Source organism: Hyaena hyaena, unplaced genomic scaffold, assembly GCF_003009895.1.
Source record: "Hyaena hyaena isolate Hyena2069 unplaced genomic scaffold, ASM300989v1 scaffold_3, whole genome shotgun sequence".
NCBI classification, from domain to species: Eukaryota; Metazoa; Chordata; class Mammalia; order Carnivora; family Hyaenidae; genus Hyaena; species Hyaena hyaena.
In genome coordinates, this window is record NW_024080635.1 from 9,647,597 (window position 1) to 9,667,134 (window position 19,538).

The following is a 19,538-nucleotide window of genomic DNA, read 5'->3' on the forward strand; positions in this document are numbered from 1 at the left end:
TTCCTCCCTTGGGCCTCAGTTTCCCCATCTGTCCAAGTGTTGCTGTGAGAACCGGAGGTGGCTGGAGAGGCCCTGCTGAGCCCCGGATGGGGAGCCCATAAAGCTGCAGTTACACGGATGAGCGAATTCAGATTCAGCCCCGAACGAGATCCCAGCTCTGCCATGTAGCAGCCGGCGGACTTTAGGCAAGTGCAGCCTTGCTGAGGCCGTTTGTAAAGCAGGGCGCTGCAAGGAAAACACGAGGGATGCATTTTAAGGGCCCCACTGGGAGCCTGGCACTTGAGGGAGGACCTTGGATCCCAGCCCCTCCCCCGACCCCGTCCCTTGTCCCAGCCTGGTGCGCGGGTGTGGGAAGGGAAGGCACAGGGCATGCGGGGATTAGCCCGAGGTCCCCCTCCTGGGGCGGTGCTTTTAAGCATGTTCTCCTCTCAGCTCAGCCCTGCCCCCTCCCAGGCCCTGGGCCAGGCCTGTGTTTGCCGTGGGGATCTGGGCCGGCCAGGCCCGGCTTTCATTCCTGGGCAGCTTTTGCTTGCTTTCTGCCGTGGGGCCGGCGGGCTATGCCCGGCTCCCCGGGAGCAGATGGGCCGCAGTGGGAAAGCGCGGCGCTGGCCTTAAGAGGATTGGCGTCTTTCTTCCCACCCTTTGTGCCGCTCCCTGCGACCGCCCGCGCCCGGACCACAAAGGCCGCTTGTTTGACTGCCTCTCGGGGCGCAGGGGTCACAGCTGACAGCGGCGCCCTTGGAGACGGCGGCACCCCATGTGCGCTGGAGCACCCAGCTCTGGGAAGGACCAGAAGCCCTGGGCTGCACCAGGGAGTTCGAGGAAAGCACTCTCCCACTCAGGGAGTACAGAGATGCCTAGGGCAGGTCCAGAGAGGGTCTGCGTCCCCTCTCGTGGCCTCGCCAAGAGCTTGACTTAGCCAAGTCACACAGCAAGTCAGTGCCCTACAGCGCTTGCCTCCAGGACCCCCAACACGCAGCAAAGCTCCCTTCTGTCTTGGAAATGTGCTCTCCCATCTCTCAGGTCCATTCCTCGTGGGTGTGGGGCTCGGGGGAACCCGAGAAAAGAAAGGTTGGGGCGAGCAGATGCTGGAGGCACTCAGCAAGCGGAAGCCTCGAGATCAGGGAGTCGTCCCAGAAGGGGCATCTGACAACTGCATTTGAGACTAGGCTCTGCATGAGAGGCGGCAGCTGGGGAGAGGAGAGGGACAGGAAGTATCTCACCGATGAGAGAATGTATTTAAAGTTTTTATTAGAAAAATTGTTGAGCGCCTACTTTCTGGTGATGCTGAGGAAACAGAGAAATAAGTTCAGATTCCGCCCTTAAGGGCCCTCCATGTGCAAGGGAGCAGATTTGAATGTAACAGGCTCTAGACTAGGGTTTCTCAGCCTTGCCCTGCTGACGCTTTGGAGCAGATAATGCCTTGCTGTGGGGGCCTGTGCATGTAGGCCTTGGCCTCTCCCCCACTAGATGTCGGCAGCGACCCCCACCCCCAATTGCTGTGACGAAAGTGTCTCCAGACATTCCCCAGTGTCCCTTGGGCACTTTCATCTCAGTTGAAAACCACTGGCCTAGACTACAATTCTGTCATTTGTCTGTTTGTTTATTTGGCATAAGTTTCCTGAGCCCTAAGTGTGTGTCGGGCACCCTTCTAGAGCCTGGGGTTCAGGTGTGAACTTAGAGGTGTTGAGTTCAGGCCTGGTGCCTTTGGCTACTGGAGGAGGTAAGATATTCCGTACAGGGATAAAATTGGGGACCAGGGTTACCAAAAGGCTCCAGAAGGTAACGTTCAGCCAGGCCTAGAAGGATGACCAGAAGGTACTAGGACAGACAAAAGGGTGGAGAGGACCATCCTGGATGTGTTCCCCAGAGGCTCATGGAGGGCCTGCTGTGTGTAGGCATCTCCAAGGGTACAGATGGACTAAGACAGGCCCTTTCTGGCATGCAGGCAGGTCAGGGCATGCAAAGAAGGGTCTTCACCCCGTCTGGAGGCTGCAGAGGGACCAGGAAAGACTTCACAGAGAAGAGGAGAGAGGAGCCAAGTCTTGAAGCTGAGCCAGCAGGGGAAGAGGGAACCATCCCTAGATAGGCTGCAGGGCCAGAGAGAGCCTGAGGCTTTGTGGAGACTGCAAGGAAGCTGCTGGAGCAGGAACACAGCCTTCTGACAGCACAGGGAGGCAGATGAGGCCGGAATGGGAAGGGGGACTCAGCTACAGAGCCTGGACTTTTATCCTTGAGGTGCTAGGGAGCCTTGCAGGGTATTTGAGTAGGGGAGTACTTTTATTTTAGAAAAATCACTGTGGCTACAGTGAGGAGGTAGGTTTTGCACAGAGCAGGGTGAGAGGCAGGGGGTGGTGGCAGAGGTTCAGGAGTGAGATTAGGGTGTCAGTGAGTCTGGAGAGGAGGAGGCAGGCCCCACAGACACTTAGAAAGTGAAAGCATTAGGCGATGGCTTGAATGTGGGGCTGAGCGAGCTGGAGGCAGCATCTGGGCCGACTGTGGGCAGCTGGGAGGGCAGCCCTGCAACGAATCACCAGATAAAAGACCGAATAGAGAAAGACATGCCCATGAATCTCAGAATACAAATTATTTTTGAAACTTTGCTCTCATGCATTATCTTTAAATATTAATAGCCAACATTTTTAAAGAGCTTAATGCTGTGCCAGGCACCATTCTAAGCACTTCATGCATTAACTTGTGAAGTCCTCACAATAACCTATGAGGGAGATACTTTTTATCATACTTTTTATCATCTGCAGAGAAAGACACTGAGGCGCAGAGAGTGAGCAACTTGCCCAAGCACACAGCTAGCAAGGGGCTGAGCCAGGATTTGAAGCCGCACACTCTGGTTCTTGAGTCCGTGCTATCTGCTGTAAAATGTCAAAATGTAGTTTGTTTAAAGTCTGCTTGGCTTTGGCTATTTATAAAGTCCTGTAACTTTAGTCTAAAAGTAAAAAAAAGCAATGACATTATATTTTATAGGTTGCGGTGGAGGAATATAAACTGGAAAATCACCTTCTGGAATCCCAGGGATTAAACCTTACACCTTGGCAGTGACTACTGCCACCTGGTGGCAGTGTACCCCAAATCAAGGAGCCGTGACAAAAGCCAAAGCCCAATTTATTCGGGTGTTGAATTTATGAAACCCTGAGCCAGGGTGACGAGAATTCGGGAACACAGGCACTACTATTATGAAAACATGCCTTCTTCTGGGTAGGGAGAAAGAGGTGAGGCTCCCACCGCCTAAACCCAGGGTGTGTGCTCTAAGGAACTGTGGTTGTGGAACGTGGGATGGGGTTGCCAGGCCCCATCCACACCCCTTCACCAGTTCCCTAGACAACCAGCATCAGGCATTTCTGAAACAGCTGGTGGGAGCTGGGGCTGGGGTGGGGTGTTGCTCTGCAAACACGGGCTATACCCATGACCCCGACCTTCTAATCCCAGGGCTTAACTGACTTCATTAACTCCAGGGGGCTCAAAAGAGACCCCCCAAATCATTCTCTGTCAAACCACATTCATAAAAGTCCCATTCCTGAGGGCTGTGCAGGAAAACCTCCCGCCTAAAGGCAGAGGACTGGAGGTGGTGACCCTTGGATGTGAACCCTCCGTAGGCTGGTGACAGGGCAGGATTGACCCCACCCCCCCTGCCCGCCGAAGGGCAGCGAGGGAGAAAACTGGGTGAAAGCAGAGCATGCTGGGAAGCCTGGCCAGGAGCTGAGCGGTCCAGCCTCCCACCCCCCACTGTGGTTGCCATGGCAACCGAGTGGGGGAGGGAGGAGGAGAGGAGAGACCACTTGCCCCTCAGATAATGGGAACCCGTTCCAGGTCACCCTTCGCCTTGCCTTGAGGGACCTGGGGTGGTCAGGAGTTCTGGGTTCATCATGCCCTGCAGTATCAGGGTTTGGGGGAGAAGCCTCAGTTCAGGTTAGGCCCGGGGAACCCAGAATGAGGATCATAGACAGGATTCGGCCCCTGAAAATTCCCAGCCCTACCAGAGCCTCCTCTCTCCTGGGCCCCCCGATTTCCCAACATAGGCTAATCCCACACGAAGTTCAGTTCATATTCTGAGCCTCCTTCCCACACAGAAGAACTTGACCTGGTAGTGGGGGGTGGAGTGGCAGGCGCAGGGAGCAGGCAGCAGCCACTTTGAGGACAGGCCAAGTATTTTATGAGTAATTTAATATCTGGAACACAAACCACTGAGCAGAGAACCCATCAGCTGCCGGGAGCAAGGAGCTGGTCTGGTCCTCATAATGTAGGGGGAGAGGACAGTCCGACAGGGATGATGAGGGGCTGTAGGGAAGTTAACCCTTTGAGGGCCCTGGGAGGGAGCCAGAAGGGGGCAGGATGCGCTCCCACATAATGGTGTACCGGCCATGCATGAGGTACCATGAGCTTTTGATGGGCTGAACACTTGAACTTGGGAGGGAAGTTTGGCCCTGTTGAAACTCACTGGCTTTGTGACACAGGGACCTGAGTTTGCTCCTGCTAAGTGTGTGACCCTGGACTGAGAACTCCACCTAAGCCTCACTTTCCTTATCCATAAAATGGGGATGATAATGATGGCGCCTACATCACAGATAAGAACTCAGTGACAAGAAATACAAAGAATTTAGTCTGACCCCAGGACACAGCAGGCACTCAATAAAGATACCTTCCCTTGTGACTTTGATGCTGTGTGAACCTCACAGCTGCTCTTCAAAGTCCCAAACTCCCATTGTGGGGGTCTCCCCATCACCTAGCTATGTCCTGGGCCCCTCCTCTCTGGCCCTGGGGTAAGGCCTGAAGGGCTTTCATCACACATTCTACACAGCCATGGCTGTGTCCTTCCTGATACCTGCCTTAGCACCCCCTCGGGGTTTCTGGGGAGGAGTCCTGTCCAGCCTGGTGGCATAGAAGGGGCACAAGCCCTGAACACAAACAGACCTGGGTCAGAATCCCAGTTCAGCCACATTCCAGCTTGTTGACGAGGGGTTGACACTCCATCTCTCTGACCCTTCATTTCCTTGTCTGCAAAATATGATTAATGGGATGCCTTCTTCATAAGGATGCTCTTGCAATTACAATGACTAGAGATGATTCTTTTTTTTTTTAAATATTTTTATTTATTTCTAGGAGACAGAGAGAGAGAGACAGCGTGAGCTGGGAAGGGTCAGAGAGAGAGGGAGACACAGACTCTGAAATAGGCTCCAGGCTCTGAGCTGGCAGTCAGCACAGAGCCCGACGCGGGGCTCGAGACCACGAACCGCGAGATCATGACCTAAGCGAAAGTCGGACGTTTAACTGACTAAGCCACCCAGGCGCCCCTGATTAGAGATGATTCTATAAAGATGAATATTTAGAGCCTATTACACAGTAGGTGCTCATTAAATGATTCATCATCAATACTTCAAGAGAGCAGCTTAAAGGCCACACTGTTTTAGTCCATGTCCCAGCTCTGCCATGTGAGGTCTTGGCTAAGTGACATAGCCTCCCTCTACCTCAGTTTCCATAGCTGCGAAATGGACATGGTATCAGTAGGTGCCTCATGGGAATCAAATAAACAAAGCTGTAGGAAATGCCTGGAACAAAGGAGGAGCCCAGTCAATGTTAGCTGTTATTAGTCTCTTCTTCTGAAATTAAGAAGCAGTTTGTGACTGGAATCTTCATTCCCCTCCCCCGCCCTCATCCCACCATTCCTGGATCTGGGGTGCAGGTTTCCTCTTTATCTGGGGCTTTTCCCTCCTCTACCTGGGGCTTGGGCTTGTAGCACAGCGAGCTCACTCCTTGCTCGGCATGTATCTTCCAGCCCTGCTGGGGAGCTCCAAACGCATCTGGGAGCTTCTCCCACTGCACAATTCTGCCCTTTTGTTAATCGTTAAACTGCCTCTTCCCCATAGCCCAATCCCAACCATAGTTTCTTGTGGAAGAAATTCGATGTGCCTGAGTGGAAGTGACCTAGAGATCATCTGGTCTAGCCTCCTTGTGTTGCTAGGAGGGAAACTGGGGCTCAAGAGGGTAAGGGTGGTTCACAAAGCCACATGGCAAACAGATGCTCAGGCCAGAACTTGAACCCAGGTCTCTGGCTGCCAGTCCAGTGCTCTTTTTCCACACCAGGCTGCCTCTGGGGACCTGGAAATATCTAATGCCCAATCCTGCTGATGCACACATAGAGGCCCAGACATTTGAGGGGACTGGCTCACAGCCCCAAGGCCCATGGCTGGAGTCAGGATTCAAACCCAGACCTGGGGAGCCCTGAAATCCGAGCATGCTCTATGCCCTGTTCATCAGGGCCAGCAAGGACCGGGCAGGCCAGCCTTGGGCTTAATCACAGGGCTCCAAAACGGAGAGTCTGGCAGGCCAGAGATAAGTCTCCCCCATTTTACAGATGAGGAAGCTGAGTCCCAGAGGGTAGAGTCACTTACCAGAGGTCACACAGCAAGTCAGTGACTCTGGGGTCAGTGTTCCTGAACCTTACTCTGCTCTCATTACCTGCTTTTTTTTTTTTTTTTTTTTTAATTTATTTTGAGAGAGAGAGAGAGCAGGGGAGGGGCAGAGAAAGGGAGAAAGAATCCCATACAGGCTCCATGCTGTCAGCACAGAGCCCAACGCTGGGCCCAATCTCACGAACCATGAGATGATGACCTGAGCCTAAATCAAGAGTAGGACGTCCAACCATCTGAGCCCGCCAGGTGCCCCTCCCTCCCATTACTTGTTTATAACGTCATCTCATGAGGGTCTCAAAGTCCGTACTAGTTTGGATCCAGTTAGAAGGATATTCACTGAGCACCTTTGCATACAAAGCATGCAGCTTGATTTCCCAGTGTTTTTGTTTCCTTGATTGCAGTGAGCACCTCTCTGTGCCAGGCACCACCCAGGGTACCTTACAAGTGTGATTTTTATCTTCTTAATTTCTTTATCTTTTTAATTGTCCCCATTTTAGAGATGAGGACATAGGCTGTAAGGGAAGGGGCGATTCCAAGTCATACTAGTATCCCCCTGGTTGGATGCAGACTCCCCCGCTCGCTTCTCCTCGCAGGCTCTGGACCAGGCTCCCAGCCCTATGAACCCCTCTGGACGAGCTGTCCACGGCCTAACCCATGACACAGAAGGAACGAAGACATATTTGTCAGGTCTCCTTCCCAGGAAACCAGCTGGGATGGGTCCCGGCGAAGCTGACAGTCATGTACTGTCTTTAATCACATTAGCTGACGTGTTCGGAACAAGTTATGCCGACTCCTTTTTAACCAGGGCTCTGCTGTCTCTCTCGTGGGTGCCTGGGCGGGTAGGAGAGTTGCCCCAGAGATGCTGACTTTTGTAGCAGAGCCCACAAACAGGCCTGCACCACGACGCGGCCCATGCTCCCCAGCCACCAGCCGATGCAGGGCCTTTCTGTTTGCAAAGCCGTTTTGTCTCCTGCAGCTCATCCAAGGGAACCTCACCAAAACCACTAGTCTCACTTTAGGGACGACAGTGTTAACATTTATTGAGGACCTACTATGTGTTAGGTGTGGCACGTGGTTCTTTGTCACAGCCACTCTTCACCGTGTGCCTACTATGTGCCAGGTAGGCACTTTACAAACATTGGCTCACTTAGGGCTCACACCTACATTAGCTAATACAGCTCCATTTTCCAGCCGAGGAAACAGCAACTCAGAGCTGGGGTGACTTGTGTGTCCAAGGTCCCTCAGCAAAGCTGGGTTTGAAACTGGTGGAGCCCTTGTGAGAAGCCAGCGAGGGAAGGAGCACAGGGCACAGGGCACAGGGCGCGGGGCCCGGCCCACGGCGGCTGCTCTGTGCTCCGTGCTTCGCTTCTTTTCCCCTCATTCTGACGCCGGCTTGTTTATGTCCCTCCTGCTCCCCAGCTGCTGTGAGAGCTCACAGGGACAGACACATCACAGGATGGCATGGAGAAGAAGACTCTGGGACAGAAAAGGGGCAAACAAGGTGGGGGAGGCAGGAAGGTCCAGAATGGAAGCGAGAAAGGAGGCTCTCCGGAAACTGCCCTGCACAGACCTGCATGCTTGCAGCTGGTGCGACCCTCTGGAGGTTTCTCAAGCCTCGGTTTTCTGCCGTGGGGTTGGGGAATGAGCCACAGTCTCCTTGTCTCTGAATGGGGGCGATGGCACCCATGTTGGGGTGAGGAGTTGTTGTGAGAATTTAATGGGCCCGTTCATGACCTTGATTACTTTTCTCTCTGCCTGCCTTTGTTTCCCCTGGAGATGCCGAGCCTTCCCGTCCAAATTGTGCCAAGGCCCCACGAAATATTATTACCTAGCCTCTCCTTCCAGGCAGGACATAATTTTGACTTTCCTTTCCATTTTGCCTTTCTTCCTTCCACTGAACGATTTAGTGAGCATATACTATGTATATCTGTCTCCAAGCCCTGTACGCTCTGGAGTAAGAAAGATTCATCAATCAATTAACGAGCCTATACACTCATGCTTTTCATTCATCCCTCCAATAAGCATGAATCTTCTGGGCTCTCTTCTGGGCTGTGACATCTCCCTGTCTGGCCTCCTTTGTTCCCTCCTGTGTCCTCTCTGTATTCTGTGTAGGTGGGGCTGCTGGATAAGCGAGGTGTGATAGGGGACATGGCCCCAGCTTCCTCCCTGGGCGTGACCCTGTCAGAAATCTTCCTCCTTTTCCCCAGGGTATCACAAGCTCCCCTAGGTTTCTGATCAATAGTCTTGGGTGGGCCTGAGAAGCTGTGTTTGTCCCAAGTGAGCCTAATGCCACAGATCTAGTTCAACCTCTTCTTTCTGTGGGGATGCCTGAGCCTCAGAGAGGTGTAGCAACTCATCTGAGGTCACACAGTAAGTCAGGTTCCGAGGCCAGCCCGGAACTGGGAGCTCTTGGGCTTGCCGTCCGGGATGCTTCCTGCTCTACCAGGTCCCCTCGCTGTGGGTGTCCCTCCCTGGGTGGGCCCTGCTGGATTTCTTGAACAAACACCCCCCTTTTCTCTTGCATCTGGCCAACAGGGTTGTCTCTTAGAATGCCTCCCGGCTACGTGCAAAAATAAACGCAGCTCGCAGCTTGCTCTATAAGCAGGGCATGTGTCTGTATGTGCGTTGGGTGAGGGGTGGTTTAAGGCAGGGCACCTGGTGCCCTGTTGCCAGAAGGAGACCAGAGAGGCGAGGATATGGAGGAGAAACAGGCTGAGGCCCGCAGTGCTCAGTGGCAGGAAACCCACTGCCCGTCCTTTGTCCTTTCCTTTGTCTCCCTGTGAACCCGCTCACTGTCACCGTCAGAACATAACAACGACCACAGGGGCAGCAGTAACAGCAAGAGGCTAACCACCGAGAGCTTGCCCACGTATGAAAGAATTCCAGTTCATAGCTATCAGCAAGGTGAACCAATGCTCCGAGCCCCGGCCTCTTCCAGAGAGCCCCCAGGCCTCCTGAATGAGAATATGCATTTTACCGACTCCAGGTGTGCATTAAAGTTTGCGCACTTCTAGCACTTCAGTTGCCATCACAACCCACCAGTAGCTAATACTTGCGCAGGACTTCCTGTGTGCCATGGGCTTTGCGCATAGAATCTCATTTCAAGCCTTATCAGCTCCTTGGAGTGGATATGATGATCATCCTCATGTTACAGATGAGGAAACCGTATCCCAGAGAGGTTAAGTAATCAGCTAGAGAACAGGGGTTTGCAATGTGTACTTCACAGTCAAGGGCAAGGAGACCCAGAGAGTTTTTCTGTCAGTGTCCCAAGGCTGGAATTCTGCAAACCAGCCTCATGGAAGGTGCGCCGGCTTGGGAGTCAGGGAGTTGTGGGTTCGAGTTCCTAGTCCTCTTCTTCTAAGCCTAGAACCATACCTGGGTCTGGAGCAGGTTGGTGAACCTAGCCCACAGATGTGTGCAATTTGCTACCTAAGAATGGCTTTCACATCTCTAAATGGATGAAGAGAAATCAAAAGAAAAATATTTTGTGACATGTGAAAACAATATAACACTCAAATGCCAGCGTATGTAATGATTTATTGGAACACAGCTGTCCTCATTTGTTTATATAGTATCTCTGGCTGTTTCTGGGCATGAGAAGCAGGGCTGAGTAGTTGCAACAGAGACTGTATGGCCCACAAAGCTTGGAATAGGCCTCTGTGACTCTTTACAGAAGAAGTTTGGCTACCCCTGGTCTACGGCAGTAATTCTCATGCTTTAGCTCCACCAAGGTCACCTGGAGGGCTGTGGAAACACAGACGGCAAGCCTCGTCCCCAGAGTTTCTGAGTCAGCCAGCTTGGGGCTCGGGAATCTGCATTTCTTACAAGTTCCCAGCTGATACTGATGCTGGAACCACTCGAGGACACCGAGTCTTCAAAACTGACCTTCTGCCCCACCTTGGAAACCCACAGCCCAGGCTGCGAGTGGTGGGAGCCCCACCATCTGGGTCCCGTCTCACCCGCCAGCCCCTCTTCCAGGCTGCCCCTCTCCCGATGTCTGCTCCCCCCTGGTGGTGGCCTGGCATGTTCAGCCTTAACTGCCTGCCCATCCCTTCTTTAGGAAACATATTTCAAAGCTTTCAAAGTGTGCACATCCTTGCCCTTAGGGAGTCCACTTCTAGGAATTTAATCTGAGAAAAGAATCAAGGATGCGTGTGAGGATGCTTTTGGCTACATTGTTTGTTTGTAAGAGCATAAAATAGGAAACTGGGGCAGTCGATTGACAGGGTCACCTTGCTGGTAAAGCCCAGGCAGGACTTGAACTTGCATCTGTCTGCTTCAAGAGCTGGTGCTCTTAACTGCTGTACTACACAACCCATCAGGACGCTTTCCCACCTGCTGCTGCATGGCAGTGACGGAGACATAGCCTCTGGTGCTGAATTGCCCTGTGTTGAATCCTGGTTCTGTTACTTACCAGCTGCACAATGTGGGGCAAGTCACTTAGCTGCTCTGTGTGTCAGTGTTCTTACTGGTGAAAGCGGAACGTAATTGCAAAGGTCACAAGAGTTAACATGAGAGCTTAGAGCTGTGTGCCGTGTGGGCTGTTATCATCGTCACTCACGAAGCCCACACCTTCCTTCATCTTTGCTCCTTACTCCCCTCCCCCTTTCCTCTTCTTAGCTGGCTCGGAGCATTGTGGGTCACTGGGAGGAGCACACTGGTCAGGATCGGCTGGAGCGGAGGTGTCACCAGCACCAGGAGGATGCAGGCATTCCGCAGGGCCTGCCCATCCTGCCCTGAGATCTGCCCCCACCCGCTCAGGCCTGGGCCCCTGAAGTCCGGGCGAGCTGAACACACGGACCGCTGGGTTACATCGGCCTGGATTTAAATCCTAGATCTTCCATGTGACATGGGCAGGTAACATGCCCTCTGTGAGCCTCGGTATTCTTATCTACAGAATGGGAGCAGGAAGTTAGAGCAGTGGTTCCTCAAGTGTGGTCCTGAGCAACGGCAGCAGCAACGTGACACGGGAGCTCTGAGAAGATGCTAATTCCAGCAAGCCCTTCTGGGGACCATGATGCTCGAGGAGTCTGGAACCACTGGATCAGAATCACTACTCCTCAGTCTTGCTGTGACTATTACAGGAGAAATAGTTTAACTCAGGCATAATGAGCTGCTGTTATTATTGCTACAGGCTTGCTCCTGCCTGGCCTCAGCTGGTTGGATGGGGAGTGTCCCTGTTCCAACGTGGACCAGTTGGACCCTCTCCTAGGACCTGGGAATTGGAGATGTCAGTCTCCGTGTCACTCTCATGAGGGGCAGGGACTAACTTGGTAGGCAAGGCTGTCGTTTGGGGACCTCCATTTCTCTCCGCTTGCCTTAACAGTTGAGAGGGCCAGTCTGCAGACGGTCCTGGGCTGGGGCCATCCGTGTATGTGTGGACCCCATGGCCGTGGGGACTGGCTGTCCCATTTCCCCTGGGCCCTGTAGGACACTTCTGGGCTTTCCTGATTAAGTTCCTCCTTTGCTCCTACGTTGGTTCGAGAGGTTTCTGTCACTCGCAACTAAAAGGGCTCTGGCATGCCGAGGGCTGGGAGTCGGGGTCAAGGGGGGCGCACGAAGGTCAAGGGTCACAGGCCTGAGGGCAACCACTTCCCTTCCTTCCCCTGCCCAGCTCCTAGCCCGGCCAGGAGAGCTGAGTTTCAATCCCATGCCCATTCCCTATGAGAAGGGGGCAAAGAGGGGAAGGCGGCATCTGAGCAACGATGAGATAGGCAAGGTCCTGAGAGCTGTCGGGGTCACCTAGGGCTCCCCTGTTACCCTAGTTCTGGTTCCCATGCTGAAAGCCCAGCCATCTCCCCAGAGAGCCGTAGAGGTGGACCCTCCCCGCTGGCTGGAAGAGAGCAATAGTAAAGGCAAAGGGTTTCGATGTATTCACGTTTGTGTAAAGTAAGGTATGTTTGGCTGATACGTCCATGGCTGGACGTGCAGGGAGCCCTGGATCTCTGCAGAGCTGGGGGTTGTCTGAGAAGGACACATAAGGGGCCCCTGTTAACAGGATCCTGCCTGGGTAGGGGTGGTTCTGGTGGGAGAGAGGCTGCAGGGCCGGGAGTCGGAGGAGGAGGGTCCGCCGGCTTGAGGCACTGCTAGAGACAGACGCTCATTCCTTGGCCACGGGCGGCTTTGCCTGGGTCCCTGCAGCGAGATGGGCTGTCCCGCATGTGCTGGACACCAGCAGGCAGGTCTGCCCGCGGGGTGACGTGCAGCCCCCACGGACAGACCCAACTGCCGAGGCTCGAGAATCCTAAGGTCCGATGCGTCTGGGTGAGAGGCTGGGAGCTGCGGAGGAGGCCTCACTCTGTGAAGGGGGTTCCAACAGATGTGGGTGTCAGGGGGGTGGCGTGTCTGCAGGTGGAGCAAGAGCTCTGGGACAGACAGAAGCAGGCTCCCATCCTGGCTGTGTACCCGCCGCTACTGACCCTGAGCTAACCATTTGCTCTCTCTGAGCCTCAGGTCCCCATCTGTGAAATGGGGCTAATACTTGGTACCTCTTAGGGTTTGCAGTGGGAATGGAATGAACGGATGTACGCAAAGCAGCAGGGCACAGTTACTAGGCTGTGGCTTGGTTATTATATACTGGAGTTGGAGGCCAAGAAGACGCTTTGTACTGAAAGGACTGAACAGCAAAAAGAAGGCCCAGCCCCCGGGGTAAAGGCTCCCAGTCCCTGTTGGAGAGTCTGGGGTTGGAGCAAGTCATCAACGCCAGGCCTGAGGCCCAGGAGATGGGCAGAAGCTGCACCCAGTGATTGGAGACCTGAGAAACAGGTCAGCCTCCAAATAGACTGGGGGCTATGACCCTGTGTGATAGGCCAGGGTGCCTAAAATCCCTCCCAGCCCAGGTCAGGATTGGTCTCGGTGGAACAGGGCTAGTAGGAGGGGCTGCCGCGAGCAGGTGTGGGGCTGGGACTCTGGAGGGTCTATGCCTGTGTACTTGGCCCATCAGGCACCACTTCTTTATGGAGTGGCTCTGTGCGTGTTGGGCTCTGTGAGGCTGAGAGACGGGCGGGGTGAGGAGCCTACCGCCTAGCTGGGCAGATGGGGTGGGCATGCATGAAAAGCCACATGCAGACCATATGTGCTCAGACCTGCACACGTGACGAATGGGCTTGGGTGAGGTCGGAGGAGAGACAAGAGTGAGGGCAGGGATCCCTGGCTACAGGGGGATGAGACTGAGGATGTGGAAACCGTGGAGGACGGTGAGATAGGCGGAGAACGGAACCGAGGTGGGATGGCATGGGGCTTGCCTGGAAGACAGAGGGTCCGGTGATCTGGAGTAGAGATTGTCCAGGAGAGGAAGGAGTGAGACTGGAAGGCCAGCCCATTGAGAGCCTTGAAGGCCAGGCTCAAGGTCTGGGGCTAGATCCAGTTGGCAGTGTAGAACCACTGAAGGTTACTGAGCAGGTTATTGGAAGTTAGAGCATTTGTTCTAACTGCATGACTGAGCCTGTGCCAGGCTGGGAAGATTTTGGGGGGCGGGGTGCATGTGAGGAGAATCAAGAGGGGAAGGGTCTTGATTTCACGGTGAGTTAAGACGTTGGGGAAAGACCCCTGGATCCCTTGGTGGGGGGTGGGGAGGGGGTATGTGACCTTTATAAGCAGGAAACCTCTGTAGTGGCTGGCCTCGATCTGTGTTCTCTCAAAAGAGGTCTCGGATCAGCAGTGGGCAGAGCCAGTTCTGCTTATGGGCTTGAGGATGGTCCCTTCATCCCTCTGGTGCTCAGTTTTCTCCTCTGTAAATGGGGCACAATGCAACCTATCTCCCAGGATGAGTGTGAGAACTCATGAGAGAATGAAAAGGTCTAGCCCAGTGCATGGAGCATCGGAGTTGCTCACTAGCTGGTGTTCCCTCCCCATCTCCCACTATGTGGCTGTCACAGAGCTGGGCTCAGAATCTGGCTCTCCAGCCACCTCCAATCAGATAACAGTTTCTGTTTTCAGAGGTCATTCATTCATTCATTCATTTATTGTTCAGTCATCCAACCAGCATTTAAGCAGCATTTCTGAGCACCTACTATGTGCCAGCTGCTGGGACGCAGAGTTGAATTAGACCACTGTTCCTTGGCCTTTGAAAATTTTATTGACTCATTCATTCAGCAACACCCATGGAGCCCTTCTGTGTGTTTTGGCTAGGTGGGGGAGTGTCGGGGGTAAAGTGAGCATTGCAGGGGCGGGGCAGGGTTGGGGAGGGAGGCAGCCAGCACCACAGCTCATGCCTCTGCATCTGGGAAGAGCAGGAACCCAGAGAAGATGCTATTGGCACCTTCCATGCCCACCAGGGAGTTCTTGTCTGTGGCCTGCAGGAAGACATTCTCCCCCTGCTTCAGCTTGAGGACCATGCTGCCCGTGGTGACCTGGAAGGTGTTCTGGACGTAATCACAGAAGGTAGCCACCTTCTGCATTTGCTCCCGGCCCCGCATGAGGTTCACACAGAGGTTTCCTCGCGAGCTGGCATGGTAGGTGAAGTAGTAAATGCCAGGCACCCTGCAGGTGAACTTGCCGCTTCGAGGTTCGTAGTTGTTGTTCATGTTGGTGATCACCTGGTCGAAGCGGATGGCCTGGTCCCGCCGCAGGGCACTGTTGATGGTCCTCTTGGCAGAGAAGGCGATTTTCTGTGTAGCCTTGTAGTCTCCTGATTCCCCCTTGAGGCCACGGGCTCCGGGGGGTCCTGGGGAACCTTTGGGGCCAGTGGGGCCCTTGGGACCTACTTTTCCTGGTTTCCCAGGAATCCCTGGGTCTCCCTTCTCCCCGAACTCGCCATGGTCTCCAGCCAGCCCTGGCAGCCCTGGAAAAGGAGAGGCGAGAGAAATGATGGGCCAGAGATGGGTGAGAACCACAGGAAGGAGCCCTGGGCTGGGAAGCAGGGAGCCTGGCCGTGTAACCTCTGACATGTCCCTGCTTCTCTCTGGGCCTCAGCTTCCCTGGGGTAGAAAGGAGGAGGTTCTCCGTCCAGCCCAGCTTTCCGAGTCTGCGATGTCCCTGACAGCAGTGGGAACTGATGCCCGAGGTGTGGAGAGTGGTGTCTCCTTAGAGCAGGTGCTGGGCCTGCCCTCCTCACCAGCTCATCCAGGCTCCCTTGTTCGGGCTTACTGCCTCGAGCAGGGATAATGAATTCTTGGCACATGTGTGATCCCTCTCCACTTGCTCCCCCAGGGCAGACATCTTTAATCAATCCCGGCATTCTTTCCGGTGCAGTGGGCTGGAAGTGGGCCTTGGAAGGCTTCTCACGGCCACTCTAAGCAGCCGCTGCCCCTCTGTTGGGCACAGCGCGAGATAAAACCCCTTTTCCGGTAAAGTGGTGGAGTACGGTGGCTGAGAGCACAGGCCCAGGGGACAGACGGATGTCCTTCTCCTGCCACACCTGCCCTTACTAGTTGTGTCACCTCGATGGAGGCACATTCTCTGGGACTCAGTGTCCTCCTCTGTACAATGGGGCTGATGATTGTTTGTGAGATTGCGAGGGTTACATGCAGTTATGTGACAACGTTGGTTGGTTTTGGCTAAGTGAGCGAATGAACTGCATTTTCTGGGGGCGGGGGCAGGGGTTCATGGCGGGAAGTCTCCTTTGAACCCTGTGACAACCCCACAGAATATCTGCCTGTGTCGTAGGGGTGAGGAAGCCACTTCCCCGGGAGGCGACCTAGGGCTATGTAACTGACTGCAGTGTTTTTCTCTCTCTCTCACCCCCATGTTAGGGGTAAGAGTCATGGCCTGGTCTCAGCCTCAACATTGAGTGGGCCCCCTTGGGCAAGCCAGTAGCCTTACTGGGCATCAGTTTTTCCAGCTGTAAAGTGGCAATCAGAATCCCCTCCTTGCCGAGTCATTGCACGGGTCAGGGTGGGAGTGGGCCTGGGCAAGCTGATGGATTTGTGGGTACTTTTGCCGTCTCTCAGGTAGGCGGCTGTGATGGGGGAGGCAGGAGATGGGGTCTTGCTCAATGACACGAGCGTAACCCCAAAGCCTGCAGTACCTTTCTCTCCTTTTATGCCTGGGGTCCCAGGTCTGCCATCAGAGCCCGGCGCTCCGGGGATGCCGGGGATGCCGGGGATGGCCGGGTGTCCGGTGCAGTCGCTTTGGGCCAGGGAGACCCCAAGTAGAGCAAGAAGCAGCAGGAATGCTAGAACGCCATCCCTCAGGGTCTTCATCGCTGCCCTGGCTCAGCTGCCTCCTACGGGGGACGAGAAGGTGGAGGAGATTACCGCCGTGGGGACTCCTTGTATTTCTTCACTCGTTCAATCACTCGTTCATGTGTTCTCCGAGTGTGTCTCAGCTATCAGACCAGACCCCGCGCTGGGTGCTGGGGTAAGACAGACATGGCCCCTGCCTTCACGGAGCTGGCCGTCCAGGGGAAGGCAGACAGTAAACAAGCCAACATACAAGTCAGTGGAAATAGAGACTGTGTGGAGTGCTCTGTAAGAAATGCAGGGGTGCTGGAGGGAGAGTAACCAGGTTTGAGGGGCAGGCGGATGGTTTCCTGAGAGAAGTCCTCCCATTAGGAAAGTTTTCTAGATGGAGGCAGCGTCTCTGGCCAAGACCCAGAGGTTCAGAAAGGAATGGGGCAAGAATGTTCAGGAAGGAAAGGAATTGGGGGCAAGGCTATAGGGCAGACAGAGAGCTTGGAGTGTCAGGACCAGCTGGGAGGCCAGTGTGGCCGGAGAGGAGTGAGGGGTCAGAGGGATGGGAGGTCAAGGCTGTGATTTGCGGGCTTTGGGCTGCTTGACATCCTCAGAGCAGCTCTGTCTGGAAGAAGCTATTATTTTTATACCAAAGAGGACCCTGAGGTTCAAGGAGACCAAGACACAGGCTCATGGTCACATAGGAAGGACTGTAGCCAAGATTCCAACCCAAGCCTGTCTGGCACTGAAGCCAGTGTCCCTGCCAGCACCTCAGGCCATCTCTGCTGATGGGATGTTCTCAGGTCCCTCCACAGGCCCTGGCCAGAGGGAAGCGCCAGCCCCTCCTGAATAGCGGAGAATAGGAAGAGCCGAGCTGGTCGGCACAGCCAGCGCCCCTTAGCGTTGATTCTCAAGACAGAAGGGCCCTTAAGATTCATCCAGTCCAAAGATTTTTGAAAAATTGAGGTGACATTCACATAATATAAATTTAACCTAAAACGGTTTGCATAAGTACCAGCTCCTGGAGGTTTTACAGAATGGCAGATTTGACAACTTCAGCAATCCATGCACTGGGCACTTAGCCAGGCTCTGGGCCAAATACTTTATGTGCCACTATCTCATTTAATGCGGTCCTTACAACAGCCTCCCTCTCCCCGCCACACCGAATAAAGCACCCGGCTCTCTCCTTACAGAATGGGAAACTGAAGAGGGCAGGAACCTCCATCAAGGTCACACAGCTGCCTCACGGCTGGGATTCCACTGGACCTTAAAACTCACAGGGTGTTCTGTTAGGAGGCTGTGAAGCCTGGTGGTTTAAAACGTGGGCTCTGGAGCCAGACAGTCTGACAGGGTTAATGAGTGGCTGTGTTTTGAGCAGCACAGGGTACAGGGCGGGCGCTCCGTGAAGGAGGCTTTTATCGTTACTGTTCATGCTGCCATTGCTGCCCACTGAGCAGGATGTGCCAGAGGCAGTGGTGAGAGACCTCTGGTGTCAGAAGCATAGCCATGCTGCCAGGAACCAAATCAGACCTCTGCCGCTCCCCAGGGAGGCCCTTGGGCAACTAACTCACTTCTCCTCTCTGGCGAGTTTCCCCGTCCATGAAATGGGGATAATAATCCCTGCTGCTCAGGGTTGGTGGGAGGATGGATGCGCCTGGCATGCTGCAAATGCTCAAGGAATATTCGCTATTTCTGTATTATCCTGACACCCAAGAATCCCCAAGTGTTGGGATATGACGGAGGATGGTTGGAAAAGTGAAGCAGGAGCCACAGCCCCTTTGGGAGACAGGGCCCCGGGAGAGGACTCGGGTGGATACAGCCCAGTGGTAGAGAGCAGCCAACAGGGGGTCGGGGTGATGGGGACAGCGGGTCCACACCCACAGCGAGACTCAGCTTCCTGGGGAAGCAGAAGGTGGCAGGGGGAGTGGCAAGATCCATCTCAGGGGCCAATGAGTCTCAGACTTGGGCATCTGGTGTGAGCCATGCCCTCGCCATCCATCACCACCGGCGGCCGGCCTTGCCCGTCACATCTTTCCCATGTCACCAAGCCCTCCCGTCTCCTTCCAGCCCCGACAGTTCCTTTTCCCCAACTTGGAGTCAGACCGATGTGACTTCAAACTGCCACCTCTCTGTATGGCCTCAGACAAGTGCCCTAACCTCTCTGGGCCTCTTTTGCAAAGCTAACTGCCACCTGATAGGGCTGCCAGAGGGTGGAAAGAGATGGAGCCTAAGAGGAATGAGGTCTCCCGTGTGGCGTCTGATCCCACGCCCTCCTTTACAAACATGCAATTAGTTTAGTACCGACTAATCACCAGCTGCAACTCCACCTACGAGGCAAATTAGTTCCTTGAAAGAGCCAAGCTGAGCTTTGTCAGCAACCAAAAGGAAATAGGAGAAGGCAGGTGTTGGAAAAATGCTGGGCTGGGTGAAGGGGGACCTGGGTTCTAATCCCCCCTCTGCCTCTGACATATCTTGAACCAGGTAGTTCGCTAAGCACTGGGTGAGCTTAATCTCTTTCAGGGCTCTGAGGGCCCCGAGAAGTTTCCATCATTCCCAGACAGGGTACAGGCTGAGAGAGGTTACATGAGTTGCCCCAGGATCTAAGAGGCAGAAGCAGGACTCAGCTTGACTCTTGGTGATTCCAAAGCCCTTATGCTGGTGGCTCCCATTTTAAGCTGCTATCACCACCTGGGACCCTGGGTAGTAATAGACTCCCAGATGCACCCGCAGGAAGTTTGGCTCCCAATCCAGGTCTGGGATTGGGCCTGGGGGTCCACACTGTTGATCACCCCAGGTGACTCCGAGGCAGGGATGCAAAGGCTACATTTTGGGAATCATCACCTTCCGCCATATTGTCCTGCTGGCCAGTCCCCCCCAGGTACTGAGCCCCATCCTCACCTGTAACCTGGTGTCCTGTGGGGCCGCTCAGCTGGGCAGCAGCAGGACCGGGAGCCAGGAGCCTGCTGCCCTCAGTCCAAAGCGGAAGTTCCATTCTCCAGAG

The 19,538-nt window shown here is 54.3% G+C and overlaps 1 protein-coding gene across 1 annotated transcript; it reads right to left on the reverse strand.

Annotated features, from left to right (window-relative positions):
* Window positions 1-14,483: 14,483 nt before the first annotated feature.
* Window positions 14,484-19,538, reverse strand: C1QB (complement C1q B chain). The gene is made up of 3 exons (XM_039230796.1): window positions 19,436-19,538; window positions 16,393-16,590; window positions 14,484-15,207 (listed from the first exon to the last, which is right to left on the reverse strand). Exons 2-3 carry the CDS (start codon window positions 16,565-16,567, stop codon window positions 14,633-14,635), a joined length of 750 nt encoding a protein of 249 aa, XP_039086727.1. The 5' UTR covers window positions 16,568-16,590; window positions 19,436-19,538; the 3' UTR covers window positions 14,484-14,632.

Coding starts and splice junctions, on each gene's coding strand:
- C1QB (XM_039230796.1), bottom strand. CDS start 16,567: ATGAAGACCCTGAGGGATGGCGTTCTAGCATTCCTGCTGCTTCTTGCT. Junction 15,208..16,392: donor AGGCATAAAAGGAGAGAAAG/GTACTGCAGGCT, acceptor CTCCTTTTCCAG/GGCTGCCAGGGCTGGCTGGA.